Source organism: Dermacentor albipictus, chromosome 1, assembly GCF_038994185.2.
Source record: "Dermacentor albipictus isolate Rhodes 1998 colony chromosome 1, USDA_Dalb.pri_finalv2, whole genome shotgun sequence".
NCBI lineage: Eukaryota > Metazoa > Arthropoda > Arachnida > Ixodida > Ixodidae > Dermacentor > Dermacentor albipictus.
In genome coordinates this window covers 139792449-139810626 of record NC_091821.1, presented here as the reverse complement: position 1 = coordinate 139810626, position 18178 = coordinate 139792449, and the positions used below count along the sequence as shown (strand labels likewise).

Below are 18178 nucleotides of genomic sequence, written 5' to 3'. Positions count from 1 at the left end.
TGGTGGCGACATTCATTATTCGTCTCGTTTCCGCAGCCAAAATGTGCTCACATAATTGTCTACCACTCGTGTGTGAAGTTTTCTTTAAGCACCCTTTAAAACAATTCTTGCCTTCCGACTCAGCGAGAAAACTTCCTATGAATGCTGAAAAACATTGTACCGCTTTTTGCTGCAAGGTAATGCGCGTTTGCACGCGAACTTTTGAGCTGTTCGAGCCACGGGCGTAGTCAGGATTTTATTTCGAGGGATCAAGCGGGGTCCTATTCTTTATATGTACATTCGTGCGTGTGTTTGCATATGTAGTACGTGTATATGTGTACACACAAACTAAAAATTTGGGGGGTTGGCACCTCTCCGGCTACGTCAATCATTCGGGCTTAACCTGCATTAAAAGTGTCATCTTGCTCAGCGCTTGCGTACAGTTGCCGCATGTAGCTCGCGACCAGCAGACAAAAAATTGGAGGACGCTTAAGCTTCGCCTTCAAGAGTGGAACGCGACAGCGTTCCCGTCGACCCGCCAAGGGGTGTAAGACAATGGGCTACAGGGCAGCCATCACTTACGAGGCGCCCCGCATCGGACGCGATGAGCGTCGAGCCATATGGTCGAGCAACGCAGCGTTCGGCGCAGCAACGAAACGTGCGCCTGAGCAAGCGGAGCGAACCAAAGAACTCGGTATCTCGGAGGGGGAAATGATGCACGCCAGCCAAACGTCGTGATCGGCACGGGCAGAGAGATAGACAGATAGTGATCTAAAGAAAGGAAGGACGCTTGATTCTGAGGAGGGAGCAAGGCGAAGCGTTGTCAGGGGAGAGAGACTCCGGGCAACGACCCCCTCGCACCGGTCCTTCCACAGCTCCAATGCGCGCGTGGCGCGCCATCTGTCGAGGCAGCGCCCTACATGGAGAGGAGGGGGTCTTCTGTGTTTGCCGCAAGATGGCTCTGCGTGTGCGGAAAGCGCAGAAGAAATGCAGCGGAAACGCACTTCGCTACTCGTGTAATTGCGACTTCTGTAAGTTACAGGTTCATAATTACCGATATACATTGCAGTATAACTTGCCACGGCTCCTTTCGAAGGCAACACCGCATTCACTAGAGGCGCGTTTGTACCGCTTGGAAGCATCAAACTCGTGGCTGAGTGGTAGCGTCTCCGTCTCACACTCCGGAGACCCACCGGTTCGATTCCCACCTAGCCCATCTTGGAAGTTGCTTTTTATTTATGAAGTGCCTGCAGTGATTTATCGCTCACGGTCAACGCCGCGGACGCCGACACTGACGCCGACACCCGACGACGACGACACCGGCTTTTCTGCGACACGAGCTCCTTAACGCTATCGCGTTAAAAAGCAAATTGAACACCGCGCGGCATTTGCCTCCTGCGCGCGCGAGGATGGCTCCACTGCAGAGCTGGATCATAAACCGGACCTATGCGCAACTCTGCTCCCTGCGGGGGAGCATATTGGCCTCGAGCACCACCACTGGAAAAGCTGGCGCCACCGTCGGCGTGACGTGCTAGGAGGGATCACGTGGACATAGCGGCCGCGTCGGCTGCTTCGGGCGCGCCGAAGCGAGCTGAAAACGAGTTTAAATTCCCTCGTACGCTGCGGTTTTCATGTAGTGGCGAAATTTTCCCGCTTCGAGTGTTTCCTTTACAACGCTTGAAAGGACTACAATATGTAGTGGCTGCCTTTGAAGGCGCGCGACATGGTAGGCTACTGCTCGGTGCCGCAGGGCCGGACGCACGTAGCGGAGGCCGGTGTCAGCCTTATTCACACATAGCCGCAGGACAAGAAGCTGCGTGAAGCTTGGCTCGCGAAACATAAAACCGGCAAACAGTCATCGGCTACAACTCGGGTATGCAGCAAGCACAGAGGCGAGGAAGATTTCTGCTACGGCGCCCGGTCTGCGATGTTCTGAAAACGCGCACTGAGACGCACGCCCGAGTCCGTTGCCCGACTAATGTCATGACGGTTTGTTCTATGAACTTGTCGATACTATAGATACTGGCAAGTTCAGTGGAGTGAAAAGGCAGCGGTAAGAAGCACATTTAAAGAAAGCATAGCATATGGTCATGTTTGTGTTATGAATTAATGCACTGGATTACAAAAAAGGAGCAGCGGGAAATTGCGCGCTGAGAACGCCGATAAACATACAGTGCGACGGAACTCGAGAAATAGTATGGAAAGGTCAAAGAATTTTGAAGAAAAAAAAAGATTGAATCGTCGCGACGGCACATTACAGTCCCCGTAGGTGTCGAAGTCCCTACAATGAAATTATTTTTGAACAACTCTGATAGCGTCCACGCAACAATGGTTGCTAGTGTACTGTCATATGCCCATATGCTGCGGCCTAAAGCTCATGGCACGGTGCGAAAACACGCGCGCGCAGAAAGCAAAACAGTGCGCGGACAAGCATGCAGACGCGCAGTCGATCGCTGCGAATCTACGTGATCGCTGGATTGAGGCTTCGTTCTATTACGCTCCATTTAGTTATACAAACACTATAAGAACATATTTCACATAGTTTGCTCTCAGCGTTTACCTGCCTTTCAAGCAATTAAGTAGCCGGTTCGGCAGACTCCATCGCGGCGACCGCGCGCAGTGGCGTTCACTGTACGTATTCGGTAAAGTGATAGCGACTGTAAACGATTGTGTGCTTTCAGTTGGCCCAAGATTATTATTTATACTAGTAAGAAACTTCTCTCGTTTCGAAAGTACTTACAGAAATGTCCGGGAAAGCTCGCGCGTGGTGTTTTCAGTGAGCGCTGACAGCAAAACCTATGAGGAGCGCGCCACGTGATCCCTCATACTACGCCAGCGAGGCGCTTCCGATAGAGGGCGACTCCGTAACTCCTCGCCGCCAATACAGGAACACTAGCAACGGCTAAGCAACGGTTAAGCAGCGACACTCTCCTCATCACGGCTTTCCTCCTCGATTCTCCTCGCCCGCCGGCTGCGCACGGCGCGCTTTTCCTCCTGGGCTCCGGCGAACGGGCCGCAGGATTCTATGGAGGCGTGTTATTTTGGGCCAGTTGCGCGCCCCAGTGGGGTTGAAAATTTTGATAAATGCTAATAACAGCATCGATAATGCTGGAGGCAACGTTTATGAGGAGGTTGGTTTTTTTCTTAAAGCCGTATGAACGGGGTATACCGATGTAAAGGGAGCTTTGAGGCGAGTTCAATACTCCAGACAATTTTTCTGCCACATGATCAGATGCTTTACTTCGTGCGTCTGATCTAGTATTGCTTGTGACACATCCCTTTGTGTGTGGCTTATTAAGCAAAAGCCTTAGACGTCTGTTTCAAGGTCTCGTTGTGAGCTACAGAAAATATCACGTGACCGATGGAAGGCGACAAGCGAACTAAAGCATGTGCAGCCGCGTTAAGAGATGATTAATGATTAGCAAAGTAATGAATGATTAGGGATTGGATTAAGATGAATTCGGGTGTATTAGGGAGGATTAAGGTGGATTAAAGTCGAGGAAGGTGCATTAGGGTGGATTAAGGTGCATAAAGGAGGTCTAGGTTGGATTAAGGTTGATGAAGGTGAATTAGGGTGGGTGAAGGTGCATTAAGGACGATTATAGTGGATTAGGGTGGATTAAAGTGCATGAAGGAGGATAAGGGTGGATTAAGAAGAATTAAGGTGCATTAAGGAGGATTATGGTGGGCTAGGGTGAATTAAAGTGAATGAAGGAGGATTAGGGTGAACTAAGGTAGATGAATGTAGATTCGGGTGGATTAAGATGGATTGAGGACAATTATCGTGGATTAGGGTGCATTAAATTGAATGAGGAAGCATTAGGGTTGATTAAGGAGGATTACAGTGCATTAATGAGGGTTAGAGTAGATTAAGGTCGATGAAGGTGGATTAGGGTGCATTAAGGAGTACTTTCGTGAATTATGGATTATGAAAGAAGGAGTATTAAGGTCGATGAATGTGGATTCGGTGGATTAATGTGCACTAGGAGGATTATGGTAGACTAATCGGTCTTAATACTCAATGAACCCTAATTCACCTTAGTCCACCCTAATCCACCTTAATGCTCCTTCATCAACCTCAATCCAGCTTAATACTCCCAATCCACCTTAATACAACCTAATCAACCTGCGTCGCCCCTAATGCACCTTAGCCTACCCTATACGGTTTTACTCCTCCTTTACCAACCCTAATCCATCATAATCCGCCTTAATCCTCCTTCATCCACCTTATACTTTATTCATGAACCTTAATCCAACTTAATCCTTCTTAAGTCCCAATCTACCTTAATACACCCTAATCCACCTCTATCTAACCTAATCCAGCTCCATGGTCCCTAATCCACCTTAATCTACGATAATCCATCCTAATCGGCCTTAATCCCCCTCTGTCAACCCTAATTATACTTAATCCACATTAATCGACCTTAATCTTCATTCATCCACCTTAACCCTCCCTAATCCTTGTTCATGCACCCTAATCGGTCTTAATGCCCTTTCATCAACCCTTTACCTTAATCCACCATAATCCGCCTTAATCCTCCTCCACCCACCTTAATCTTTATTCATGCATCTTAATCCTTCTTAATGCACTCTAATCCACCTTAATCTTCTTTAATACACTCTAATCAACCTTAATCATCCCTAATCCACCTTATGTCAATCACTAATTATTAATTAATTAACTTGGGTAATCATTCTCTTATACAGGGGTGGACATGCTCTGGGTCACCTCTGGTCTTCCTTGGGTCACGTGATACTTCCAGTTTACAACGCGACCTTGAAACAGAGATCCAAAGGGTTTCGCCTTAAAACTAAAAAAACTCAGTGTTGACTAGCTAACGCTCATCACATGCAATACCACGGGTATACTTGCCACTAATTTTTTCAGGGCGCAAAGCAGTATCTATAATGCTGCACTTCCGACTGAATAACAACAGTTAGCGACGTGCGAGGTGATGGAGCCGCCCCAGAATATTAAGCATACTGAGGACAACCGCAACAAAAACGCTGGTGAGCAGTCCGGAAGAATTAAAAAAACAATGCAGGATTACGGGATGCTTTGCTACGACCTATAAGAAAGACGCCTCAGCTCGCAAACAACGCTGTTCTTTGTCGGAACAAAGTTCTTTCGGCAAATGTCATGCAGCCACTGCTTCCTGCGCAAGGCGCCACGCTTTCCTTGTGGTATCATAAAAATGGCATAACCATCTTCAGGCTTCTTGCTGGATTGATATGCGCCACAGCCCGGCATAGCGCTAGCACATAGAGCAGGAAACACAAAGTACAACGTTCGCTACGCCGAGCTAAAGCGCCGAGCCAGCCGTGCTCAGGAGGAAAATGGTGCGAACGAAAAAGAAAAACACAAGCAACACTCAAGATCCGCGAGTTTCCAAGGGCAACGGCAGGGAGACCAATCGTCGTGCAGAAAAACGGGGGCAAAACTGGTGGCCGCGGGGGGAACGCGCAAGGGGCGAGGAGGTCGCGCAGCGGCGGCAGAGTTCAAAGAGTGTCGCTACTTTCAAATTATCAAGGGACTTTAGCAACGGTGAGCTGACAGCGCCAACACAGAGGTGCGGCGGCAGGCGGCAGCATTCATCATTGCAAAGGCTGGAAGGAAGCGCTCCGGAGCTGAGCGAGTGAGTCGAGTCCAGCCGTGGGAACACATGGTATACAGTCGCTCACCATCGCCACGCGGACACCAGTCTCGTTCACCACAAACACGTCGTCCATCTTCCCGTTTGGCCGCACCCTTTTGGAAAACTAAGAAATGCAGCCCTCGGAGGTGGTGCTGCATTGCATACTACCGCAGCAAATCATCTGTCTGTGCCCACAAGAAGTGTAATAGACGTTAAAACAGACGGCGTACCTGTCCAAACACTCGCCGACACTGGAGCCCACGTATCTGTGATGAGCGCTAGCCTACGTGGACGTTTGAAGAAGGTTCTCACCCCGGCAGCTGCCCGAGTGCTTCGTGTGGCCGACGGCGGCGTGCTGGTTGTTCTTGGAATGTGCACTGCGCATTTAATTATAGCCGGCCACCCTACTTCTGTTCTCTTTGCTGTGATAACTGCCCTAACGACGTTACCCTTGGATTGGACTTTTTATCCACTTATTCTGCTCTCATCGACTGCGCGACCGGCGTTCTTCAGTTGGAACTGCCTCAACTCGTCGATGCTCCGAGCACCACCCCACCGCACTTGTGCTCGCTTCACGATGTGCGTCTGTCACCCGAGGCAGTTACTTACGTCACTTTGACCGCCCAGCCACAGGTTTCTGGCGGTGAATATGTGCTTGCCTCCATCATCGACGTGCTTTTGAACCGGAACGTTGCTCTTCCGCATACGTTGGTCACGGTTACTAAGAGCGACGTCGTTCTGCCGCTTCTGAATTTCAGCCTCTGCCCTCAAGTGATTGCGGCTGGCATGTTCTTGGCCAGCGTTTCTAGTGCTTCTGAATTTCACATAGAGAGTCTGAATGCCGAGAGCGGCTTATTAGCGCCAATTGCAGCTCACAGCTCTGGTTCCTTAACGGATGACTTCGCGAAAATGATTGCACCTGACCTCACCTCTGCACACGCCACGGACATACGTCACCTGCTTGAATCGTAGTGACATCTTTGATTTCGGCAACAGGCCTTTAGGCCAAACATCTGTTGTTCACCACCGTATAAACACTGGAGACACGAATCCTATTCATCGGCATCCCTATCGGGTATCGCATGCTGAACGTCGACTCATCCAATCAAAAGTGGACAAAATGCTCCGCAAAGGGGTCATCGAGCCATCAGCCAGCCCTTGGGCTTCACGTGTCGTGCTTCTGAAAAAGAAAGATGGTACTTGGCGTTTTTGCGTCGATTATCGCCACCTAAACAAGCTCACGCGAATTACCCACTACCATTTACCCACTACCACGCATCGATGACGCCCTGGACTGCTTGCACGGAGCTATACTTCTCGTCCATCGATCTTCGATCTGGCTGGTTGGATCTGGCTACTGGCAGATTTCAGTTGATGTAATGGACCGCGAGAAAACTGCCTTCATCACGCCGGATGGCTTATATCAGTTCGAAGTCATGCCCTTTGGCCTTGTAGGGGTTGATGGACGGACTTCGGGATGAAAAACCAAGCTTGGGAGTGTTTATTCTACATTATATACAGAGAGGTGAGAGTCAAGTAACAGTTGTACAGTCATTACGGGCCGGCAGCAACTCGGACGCTGCGGCCCGCGGCAAGAAGTTCGAGAGAGGTGAATCAGGGAATCAGGGAATGCCCTGGTCTCTCTGGAAGGCTTCTTATAAACCCTTCGAGCACTGGAAGTCGCGTCATGTTTGACCAATGGGAGAGTCCGCTCAGATGACGCCACTTTCAGCCAATGGTAGGCGCCCGTGCGATGGTTTCATACCCGGCGAAGAGAGTCGCCGCTTGGTCACTTGCTTGATCACTTGATCCCCCTGCGGTCTTGCCTGGCAGAGTTGCAATGCGCTTCTTCAAAGGAGGAGAAGGAGGGGGGGCGCTCATGCTCCATTGCACGAGGGCCCACCTGCTCCCGGTGGTACGGCTCCGCAGTGGTGGCAAATGCCTTCTTCAAAGGCGAAGAGGGGTGACGATTGGGCTCTATTGTCCGAGGACCCCTTCTAATCCCGGCGGCGTACGAACTTGTTTGCAAGTGTCTTGCCTCAGGAATGTGGCACCCCTGCTTCTGCATTCCTCAATTAGCTGTGCTGCGATTCGAAGTGGTTTGGGGAACTCGAAGTAGCCTCAGGAAACGGCGCCATATCTAACAGCTCGTCCTCGCCCCGGTTGTTCTGAATGGCCGGTGAACTCAATTCGCTGGCCATGAGGAACGCTGAAAGAACCTGCAGGGTATTGGTGTCGAGCCTCGTTTGACGAACGTCGGGATCCTGGGCCCTGGAGAACATACGTCAAACAAACAAAACAGCATAGCGCTGCCCCGCGTGTAAGCGCAGGCTCTTCACCCCTGACTCGCCAGGCTATTACTGAGTCAAAATGAACCCTGATCTTTTATTTCCCCAATTTTGACAAAACAGTTCCAACCACCCTTCCAAACAGCTATCCATTTCTCCTCGATTGCCGACAAGACCAGAGTACTATTGTTGTTGCAAAACAAAAGGGTCGTTGACGATGCAAACAACAAATGAAAACAGCCGAACCTAACTTAAGTGGCCTAACTACACGAACAGCATGCTTCCAATCTATCGCAGTGGCGTACTTATCGCACGTATTGGTGCCACTGAACAATCTGGTCAACCGCACAAGTACGTAATCACAAGCGCACTAGCCTTGCGGTCACTATTCAGAACGCATACTTGTGTCGTAGGCAAACTCTTCATTACGCTTACTCACGTTTCTTCCTTTAGTCCCTCTAGGACACGTGACTTAAACGAACAATTAAACTCGCGGGACTTACACACTCCGCAGAACTCTTAAAATGATGCGTCTTCTACTAACTCTTTCCACGCACGCTCACTAAAGAAGTCAGAATACGGCTGCCCTCAACACACATTAGCAACCCAGTCATAAATCTGCTTCCTTCCGTCCACACAGGACACGCGCTAATGGAACTAAGAATGCTTCTCAGTGCAAATCATGCACTCACTGAAAATCTACGCGTTTAACCTTAGAAAATTCAAGAACGCTTAAAAAGAAAGAAGGTTAAACAACACACACGCGCGTTACGATAGGCCTCTCAAAAATAACCTTGACCCTCAGGTTACTCACACACAAAAAAAGCCTATCTACTTATTAATGAGCATCTCGCGAGACTACATGTTTACACAAACGCGTCTTTCAAATCTCGAGCTTCTCAAACGAAAAGACAAACAAAGCTCATACCTTTACATATAGAAAGAAATCCTAGTCTCAAATCGCGAAAACTTTCCAATGCTCAAAATAAAAAACAACACACTTCATTTCTACGGAAGGGCTCTTGGCCTCCCTTTCCAAACGCTTACGTCTGACTCATACTTTGAGTCGAACCCGGGGTGGTCGCGGTTTCAAAGCTACTCTGGCTACGGAGAAACAACAAAAGGGCTGACTCACTATCAGCTCCTTCAAGACGTTACAGTCCCCTGCCAATTTGCGTCCTCGCGCCCCGCTTTCCTCACAAACTCGATTGACCGCGTCGCTACTCCCCACCTGGTCTCGTCCTGCCACCTTGCGTATCTTCGAACTGCACGCTGAGCTTTGAAAAGAACTACGGAACGACGAGGAGTTTACCTGCCCCGTGCCCTTTGTCCGCGTCCGTGCAGAACATGCTTCGCGGTCCCCTTTTGACCGGTGGCTCGAACGTTTTCGATGCGTCAACATCGTCCGTGACGACCGCACATCCTCCCTCGCGCCCTGCCCTTTTGGGTTTCTCGCCATCTTTGGCGGCGCTACATTAGTTACCGACTTTCGGTCTTTACCGCACTTTTTACGGCGCTTTCTCTTTGCACTCGCTTTCATGTCGCCTCGTGCCTCGTGCTGGCCGGTACACATTTCGTCGGCCCGATCGGTCTCTTACCCGCACAGTCTGAGTGATTTACATTTAAATCTACTCTCACTTTGCCTCGACTGGCGGACAGCCCAACCGACTCTGGCACAATGCAGCAGGCTTTACTCGAGTTAGACAACTCACACTCTTGCGAACTGCCCTCTACTACATTGCCCAGCTCACGCTGTGCATCGGCACACAGCCCGTCGGTATCGATCGCTGTCTCACGCGCAGTCCGAATTAATAATAACTGAATCATCCCTATCTAGGCCATGTAGACTGGCGGAGAGCCGCACCGATCCCCGAACAATGCAGTTGTTCTCTCGTGAGCTACGGAGCTCGCCACCCCGAGAACTACTCTCAACTGCATCGTCCAGTTCGCACTTCACTTCTGCACGCAGATCTGACCTGACATGGGTGCTCGCGTCTGTCGCGTCAACAGTACCCTTTTCTTCGCTAGCAACCTCGCTAACATTACCAGCGACGCACACGCTCGGTAACTGTGCCAATTTGTTCGCAGCTGGCCTAGCTGTCTCTACAGTCATCTGTTGGCACAGCACCTCGTCGCTCTCCTTGCGGCCTTTAACGGCCTCTGTTGCCACTAAGGCATCGTTAGCAGCTAGCCTTTTCCCTTCACTTATGAATCTGCAGCCAATCTCACAGGCACTACTCTTTTCGTCGGCTTTTGGCGAAAATCTGCTAGACACTTCCTCATTCTTTCGCTCTGTACTTCCTAAAGAATTCTCAGACAGCCGTTGTCTCTGTGCCAATAACTGATCACAATACTGTATCTCTTTGATCAGTGTTGCCTTCTCTCTCTCATACTTTTGCTCACGCTCACGTTCGCGTTGATTCTCACGTTCGTGACGCTCACACCTAAGAGTAAGTTCTTGAAGCTCATGCTTCCGTTCATTCTCGCGTTCTTCAGGCTTACGCTCACTCCTAAGTTCACGACGCTCCCGCAAACGTTCACGACGCTCACGCTCCCGTGGTTCCTGTATCATCTCCCAAGCAAGCTCAATGCTTTTGTCATCATTGCCACTATCTTGAATCGCCTTTATGATAGCTGGCGTCTTCATCCGTTCGTCCGCCTCAACTCTCAAATCGTCGCACACCAACAACAAGTCTAACCTCGTCAACCTTCTAAGATCCATGGCAGCTGCCCCGACAGGTGGTTAGAACTGTTTTCCTTAATTTGTGCAAACACACAATGCAACAAACTCCCGATTCCCAGAACTATCAAAATGAACACGCAACATTTGAGTCTGGCGAATCAAAAGGAAAAAAACCAAGCGCTCACTTACGGTTGCAGCACCCTGCCATCCGGTTCATTCGTCCGCTGTTCCCGGTTCCTCCGGACTCCCTGGGTCGAAGGCTCGCTCTTCTTCGCTACTCCCAGTTTCTTCGGACCTCTTTCGACGAAGGCTCTCTCTTCTTCGCTCTTCCCGGTTCCTTAGGATCTCTCTCGACGAAGGTTTATCCGTAGCGCTGCCACCAGCTGATGCATTCGGAGGCGATCTCACCGCTGCCAACCAGATGTAGGGGTTGAGGGACGGACTTCGGGATGAAAAACCAAACTTGGGAGTGTTTATTCTACATTATATACAGAGAGGTGAGAGTCAAGTAACAGTTGTACAGTCATTACGGGCCGGCAGCAACTCGGACGCTGCGGCCCGCGGCAAGAAGTTCGAGAGAGGTGAATCAGGGAATCAGGGAATGCCCTGGTCTCTCTGGAAGGCTTCTTATAAACCCTTCGAGCACTGGAAGTCGCGTCATGTTTGACCAATGGGAGAGTCCGCTCAGATGACGCCACTTTCAGCCAATGGTAGGCGCCCGTGCGATGGTGTCATACCCGGCGAAGAGAGTCGCCGCTTGGTCACTTGCTTGATCACTTGATCCCCCTGCGGTCTTGCCTCGCAGAGTTGCAATGCGCTTCTTCAAAGGAGGAGAAGGAGGGGGGGCGCTCATGCTCCATTGCACGAGGGCCCACCTGCTCCCGGTGGTACGGCTCCGCAGTGGTGGCAAATGCCTTCTTCAAAGGCGAAGAGGGGTGACGATTGGGCTCTATTGTCCGAGGACCCCTTCTAAACCCGGCGGCGTGCGAACTTGTTTGCAAGCGTCCTGCCTCAGGAATGTGGCACCCCTGCTTCTGCATTCCTTAATTAGCTGTGCTGCGATTCGAAGTGGTTTGGGGAACTCGAAGTAGCCTCAGGAAACAGCGCCATATCTAACAGCCTATGCAATGCTCCTGCGACATTTGAACGCATGATGGACTCTCATCTGAGAGGCTACAAATGGGCCACCTGTCTTTGTTACCATGACGACGTCATTGTTTTTTCGCCCACGTTCGGCAGTCACTTTACGCGACTCGCTGCCATTCTTGCGGTCTTCCGAAAAGCCGGCTTCCAACTGAACTCCACGAAGTGTCAATTGGGACGCCGTCAGATTACCGTGTTGGGACACCTCGTTGACGCATCCGGTGTCCAATCATCCGGAAGAACTTCGCGCCGTACGCCCTGTGCCACGTTCTGCCTCTGACGTGCGCTGCTTCGTCGGCCTGTGTTCTTACTTTTGCCGTTTCGCCATAAACTTCGCCGACGTTGCTCGACCTTTGACAGATCTTCTAAAGAAGAACACGTCATACTCATGAAGCCCGGAGCAGGCTCACACGTTCGCCGTTCCCATCGGGTTTCTTACCACCCCTCCCATACTTGGCCATTTTGATCCATCTGCACCGACCGAAGTCCACACTGACGCAAGCGGCCATGCAATCGGCGCTGTTCTCGCCCAACAACAGAATGGTACCGAGTGCGTGATAGCTTACGCCAGCCGCCTGCTGTCACCTGCCGAGAGAAATTACTCCATCACCGAGCGGGAGTGCTTGGCTTTAGTCTGGGCTGTGGCCAAGTTCCTGCAATATTTGTACGGCCGCACGTTTTCGGTCGTCGCAGACCATCACGCACTCTGCTGGCTGCCTTCCCTTCGGGACCCGACTGGACGGCTTGGTCGCTGGGCTTTGCGGCTCCAGGAATTTTCATTTATAGTCAATTAGAAGACAGGACGCCTCCACAAGGACGCTGACTGCCTCGGAGACGCTGGCTGTGGCGTGTTGTTGGTGGTCAGCCATCTTAACTACTCTGACTCAGCCTGCATATATATATATATATATATATATATATATATATATATATATATATATATATATATATATATATATATATATATATATATATATATATATTGTAAATACAGTATTTCTATACTCGCAACATCCCCGTAACAATATTGTTCTATCCAAGCACGTGGCGCGAAAGGACGCTCTATCCTGTAAAACCAAATATACACGAAACACCCGCGCCCACGAAAAAATAAAGAGAAAAAAAATGAAATTACCCAATTATTATTTAAAGGGACTCTGAAACGATTTTGACGGTTTTATACAAACGAACTGAGTCGTTAAAATAGGTCCTTCTGATCATTAATTGACGCATCTAAGTGCTCCGCGTAAAGCGTGTAATTTATTATAAGGTTTTCAAAATGTGCATCGCTGCCCTTAAGAGATTCTAAAGAAGGAAATGGAAGTATGGGATTAAGTGCAGATTACAGCACACTGATTGGCGGAATTTTCAGCCGCCCCTACTCATACTTGCTGCATACGCATACAATCTTGCTGCAGTGATGTGCAAGGTGTCAGTTCAGTACTACATAACCTTCGCAGTGACTGCCAAGCTAGCATGGCCAAAGCAATGAGCACATGGCTTCAATACTCGTTACAAGAAAAGGATACAAGGCACTGTCAATAGTATCACAACTTTATTAATAAATACATAAATGCTCATTCATTTCGTAATATCTTGAATTCAACATCCACTGTTCGTACTGCATGTTTTTGCCAAGTACGGCAGAAGTGTGGAAAAATAAAAGCTGTCCAACCTATTTTTGCATTTCTGCCATTCACTTTCAATGAATCGAATTCTTTCGACAACTAGAAACTGTGGAGCATACATGACAAAGTCAGCCCAAGTAAGCCCTGAAAGGGCCATCTGTCCAAGCACCTGGTAATAGTAATGGTGGGTGCGGTTTAGCCTGTACGTGCCGTGGCTATCTTTCACAAGGCACGAGCCATGAGTACTTGGTATTTTCAAGTCTTTCATTGAATATGGGCACTTAACTTCGACAATACCATGAGGATTCGGTTCCTCTGGGTCCCACACCACACGATCAGGCGATGCACCGAGCCATGGGCACGTGGGATCCACAATAAGGCCGCAGTGGAAGGTCTGAATATTGTGCCGGAAGGTTCGGAGGGTTGTTTCATATTTTTGAACAGCCATGGCTTCGCTTGAAACTCCGTACCTGAAAAAGAAATACCATGATGCAAGTTCTGTCTTTTGCATTCTGTGATACAATCCACGTTAGGCAGTACATACGGTGTGTATACATATGCTAATATTGTAACGATGTTGAGGAGCACAGGTTAATAAAATGATATTTATTAAAGACCAACCTGTACCCACGACTAAAAGCTTGATTGACAATAGTGTGCAAAGCTACTCCCATTTCCAAGGTTTTTGATCAATGTGTGACAACAGGTGCACATGTGTAATCTGCTAATAACATTCATTAGTGCCAATCACTTGTAGCCACCGTGATTCACTGGAAGCAAGATTATCCATAGCAGATGTAAACAAGGAAGTGCCTCGCCTGTACACTTTGTCTTCTTGTGCCATAGTTTTCACTTTGTTGTGAACTAACTTGGCCAAGAAAATGTTTTTGGACCCGTACTTACTGGATGGCCCTGACTCTAGACATATCTCGGTCTGCGGTGAGGTTCTGCAGGCCTTTCTCTGTCCAATTCTCACGTGTAACAGCAACACCAAAATTGGAAGCAGTCAAGCGGTTTTTGCGAGCAGCTTTCCATGTCGCACTTTGGCTCTGCTGGCGAGAGGTCTGCTCAAGCTGGCGAGCTTCATCAACAGACAGCATGAGAGCCTGCATATAAAGGTGCAGCACATGTTAGAGTTAACACCCAGATAGCGGACATAACAGAGTCAGCATAGTTTTGTAAACTAATAGAACTGTTTGGTTGCTAAGCAGAAGAAATAGTGTTATGAAAATGTAGGTTAGTTAGCATAAGTAAGGTATATAGTGAGTAGGAAGAGCACACGTTGAAAAACACACGGGCACTACTTGGAAGTCGTGCACAATGTTATTGCATTTTCTGGCTTCATTCCATGCTACATGTATGCTATGAATAGGCTCTGCTCGCAAGAGGTCTGTTCAACCTGGTGAGCTACATCAACAGACGGCACACGAAAGCCTGCGTGTAAGGGTGCAGCACATGTTAGAGTTAACGCACAGAAAGACATAACCACAGTCAACATAACTTTGTAAATATTATGTTTGGTTGCTAATAAGCAAAAGCGTTATAAACGTGACGAAGTGGGTTAGTTAACACAAGTTATGCAGCACGTAGCAAGAGTATGCTACATAGGTCGAAGACAAAGAAGCGAAAGGTGTGCACAAGGTTCTCATGTTTCCTGTGCTTTATTCCATGCTAAATGCCGGCATGCTACATGCATGTATGTGCTTGCCTCGATTACAGCCTGCTGCATTGGTGACAGGCCCACGCACGACACACAGTGTTTAAGGGTTCTGGAAAAAATGCTGGCTGCATGGGTGTCAACTCTGTAGTCACCCCAACCTGAATTTCTGGGCATAAATAGGTGGTGAAGTCGTGTGGTACAAGTGGTTTCTGACTCCACAAGAGGCTGCCTTCACACGTCTCGCCAAACAAACTGTCTGCTTTCTTTAGCGTTGCAGACTGCCAGTGCTCCAGAAGTGGACTCGCAGTATGTGCAGCCATCTCTCTTGCGAACTGCCTCGCAGCTTTCTGAACATCATCTACACTCCTCGGTCTTTTCCTGGCTTCATAAAGACGCGATTGGAGCGGGTAAGAAAGACCGTCTGGCCGTGCGGCTCTCCAGTCAATTTCGTCGACGCTAGAAGCCGGTATTTTGTGCCCCCGGGGCCTCCTCCAGATTTGTGGCAGTTCCGTACATGACATTTCCGGCGGAGCCTCTGCATACCCGTTATCAAGAAGTAGCACAAGGACTTTCAACAGTCCCATGACATGGTGACATGTGCCGTTTTCTCTAGCAGCGCACTCGCATGTACACTCTTTCACAAAACCATCGTGCGTCAACAGGGCGGTCACGGCATATGGTGTTGCTGTCTTCTTTTGGCTCCTGAAGCACTTAGCACGTACGCGCACGAGCGTGGAATCACTGCATCGAAGTAAGAAGTACAAGTTAACTTCTGCTGGCGCCAGCATAAACGCATTCATTACAGCTGTCATATCGGGCGACACGTTATCCTTCTGCACGGCAACATATCACTTCGCAAACGCATGTGAATCAGCCTGTGTGCCTTATGAACGGTCGTTGTATCGTTTAACAACAAAAACGCTAGCAAGCAAGCGAAAAGAAAATGATAGCGAGGATACTTACTGCGTTGTGAATGAACGTGTTTCAATCGTCGAGCATTGGACGTAGCTTTCTGCGACGAACTTGTGGCTGCGTAGTGCATTGCGGTTCCCGACGCTTCTCGACGTGCGATACGCCTCTATTTTGCTTATATCAAGGCTTTTCGGTATGACAGCGAGGCTCTTGGACCACGACATGCTGCTGCTGTGCGTCAACCTAGCGACCAGCGAACCCACCGCACCACTCGCACTGACCAACTAATGGCGGACAACTCATAGAGTAATAGAGTAACAGCACGTGGAGCCTCCTGTGTCAATGTTGCCAGACTGAATTAGGAAAAGCGTCTATTGACTTCAGTAGGGCGAGCTATCCGAATGGCTGCCCAGAGCGCGTCATCGATAATTTTTCCACCTTTATGGTGAACAAATGGTGTTCGTAATAGTTGGAATGTTGGTTAATTTGTTTCTACAAAAAGAAACAGAAAGAAAATGCACAAGGACAATTTCTCACTACACTTAATAAGCACTTCCCGCACCGGCGTCGTCTGCTTGTGTTACAACGTGCTCCATTTTGAGGAAAGCTTCGCGGTCAGAGTCGGTCTCAGTGTTTTCGCGAGCACTTTGATTCGACTTTGTTGCGTTGTGGACTGCAAACGTAGCGACTGGGAATATATCAAGCTGCGACATCGTGTCCCTCTGCAAGGCAGCAGACGAGCGGACTGCCGCTATCCGATCGGCGCCAGGACTTGCGCGTTCGCGGTTGTCACTTTACACCGGAAGATTACTAATTCGCAATAGTGTTTCGCGAGTCCGGTATTAGGGTTGTGGGTGTTCAGGCTAACGTGCCCGGACCCGGCTAGCTAAGGTCTAAGGAGACGCATAGCTCGTCCCCACTCAGCAGCGCACGCAAAGTGGCGCCGCGGTGGGTTCGCTGACTCACCGGCAAGGCGTAGACACGACTCCAGCCGTGGTACCAACGAATGGGGGTTTATTCCCTGTTATGTGCAAAATGCACGTACAATACAGGAATACGGCACTGGGGTGGCCGTCGCAGACTACGGGTGAAAGCTCCCGGGAAGTCTGCTCCGCCGCGCTGGCTCTTTCGAGCAGGTTCGCCACACAGAAAGGGGCCGCCTTGCTCAGAGGGGGCGGGACCAAGTGGGTCCGCACGTCCGACAGCCAACAGCACCGAAAGTCAATCTGTCGGGAGAAGGCGCCCGCGTACCTCCGATGCTGAAGGAAAGAGAAGCCTAAGAGCGAGAGGGGCCCGCTCCTCAGGCATTGTTCCTACGCGCGGCGCACGGCGTAACGTGAGCCGCGCGCGCAGAGGCTCCGCGTCGCGCCGGCGCCAGCGGGGAATGCAAGTACACTATCCAAAATAAGGCTGGAACTGCGTGTCTCCAGCGACCGCGTGGGCGAATGGCCGAAGTCACGCGTGAACAGGAGATAGGGGTCCAAAAGGAACCCCCACACACTGCCCCCTTCCAGCCACCATACCTCTACGCCAGGGAGTGGTTTCTCTGTATTCCTCTGTGTGTATTTACTCGACGTGACGTACGTTCACCCCCTCTACGCCAGGGAGTGATTTCTCTCCGTATTCCTCTGTGTGGGTTGTCCCGACGCGTCCTGACAAGGCCCTCTGCCAGGGAGCAAGCATGAGAGGATGAAGTTGCCCAGATGGTGAAGCGATATGGCGGCGAGGACTTACGGAGTCGCCATCTGTCAGATGCGCCTCCCTAGCGTCGTAGTACGAGGGATCACGCGGCGCGCTCCTCATAGGTTTCGCTTACGGCACTCAATAAAAACAACCCCCCCCCCCAAAAAAAAAACACACCCCGCGGCAGCCCTCCTGGACATTTATCCAACTACTCTCAAAACAATGGAAGTTTTAAGACTGTCGATATAATAATCTTAGGCAAACTGAAAGCACAGAATCGTTTACAGACGCTATCTTTTTACCGATTACGTACAGTGAACGCCGCTGCGCGTAGTTGGCGCGATGGAGTCTCCCAAACCGGCTTCTTGCGTGAAAAGTAGGCAAACGCTGAGAGTAAGTAGCAATATGTTCTTAGAGTTGGCTGGCTGTATAACCAAATGGAGCATAACAGAATGAAGCCTCAATGCAGTGATCGCACGGTTTCGCAGCAACCGACTGCGTGTGTGCATTGCTTCTTCCAGTGCATTAATTCACAACACAAATGTAACCATATGCCATGCCTTTCT

At 49.7% G+C, this 18178-nt stretch overlaps 1 protein-coding gene across 1 annotated transcript; it reads right to left on the bottom strand.

Annotated features, from left to right (window-relative positions):
* Positions 1-13267: 13267 nt before the first annotated feature.
* Positions 13268-14469, bottom strand: LOC135900089 (uncharacterized). Its single transcript, XM_065429543.1, has 2 exons — positions 14261-14469; positions 13268-13827 (listed from the first exon to the last, which is right to left on the bottom strand). Exons 1-2 carry the CDS (start codon positions 14467-14469, stop codon positions 13332-13334), a joined length of 705 nt encoding a protein of 234 aa, XP_065285615.1. The 3' UTR covers positions 13268-13331.
* Positions 14470-18178: the final 3709 nt, after the last annotated feature.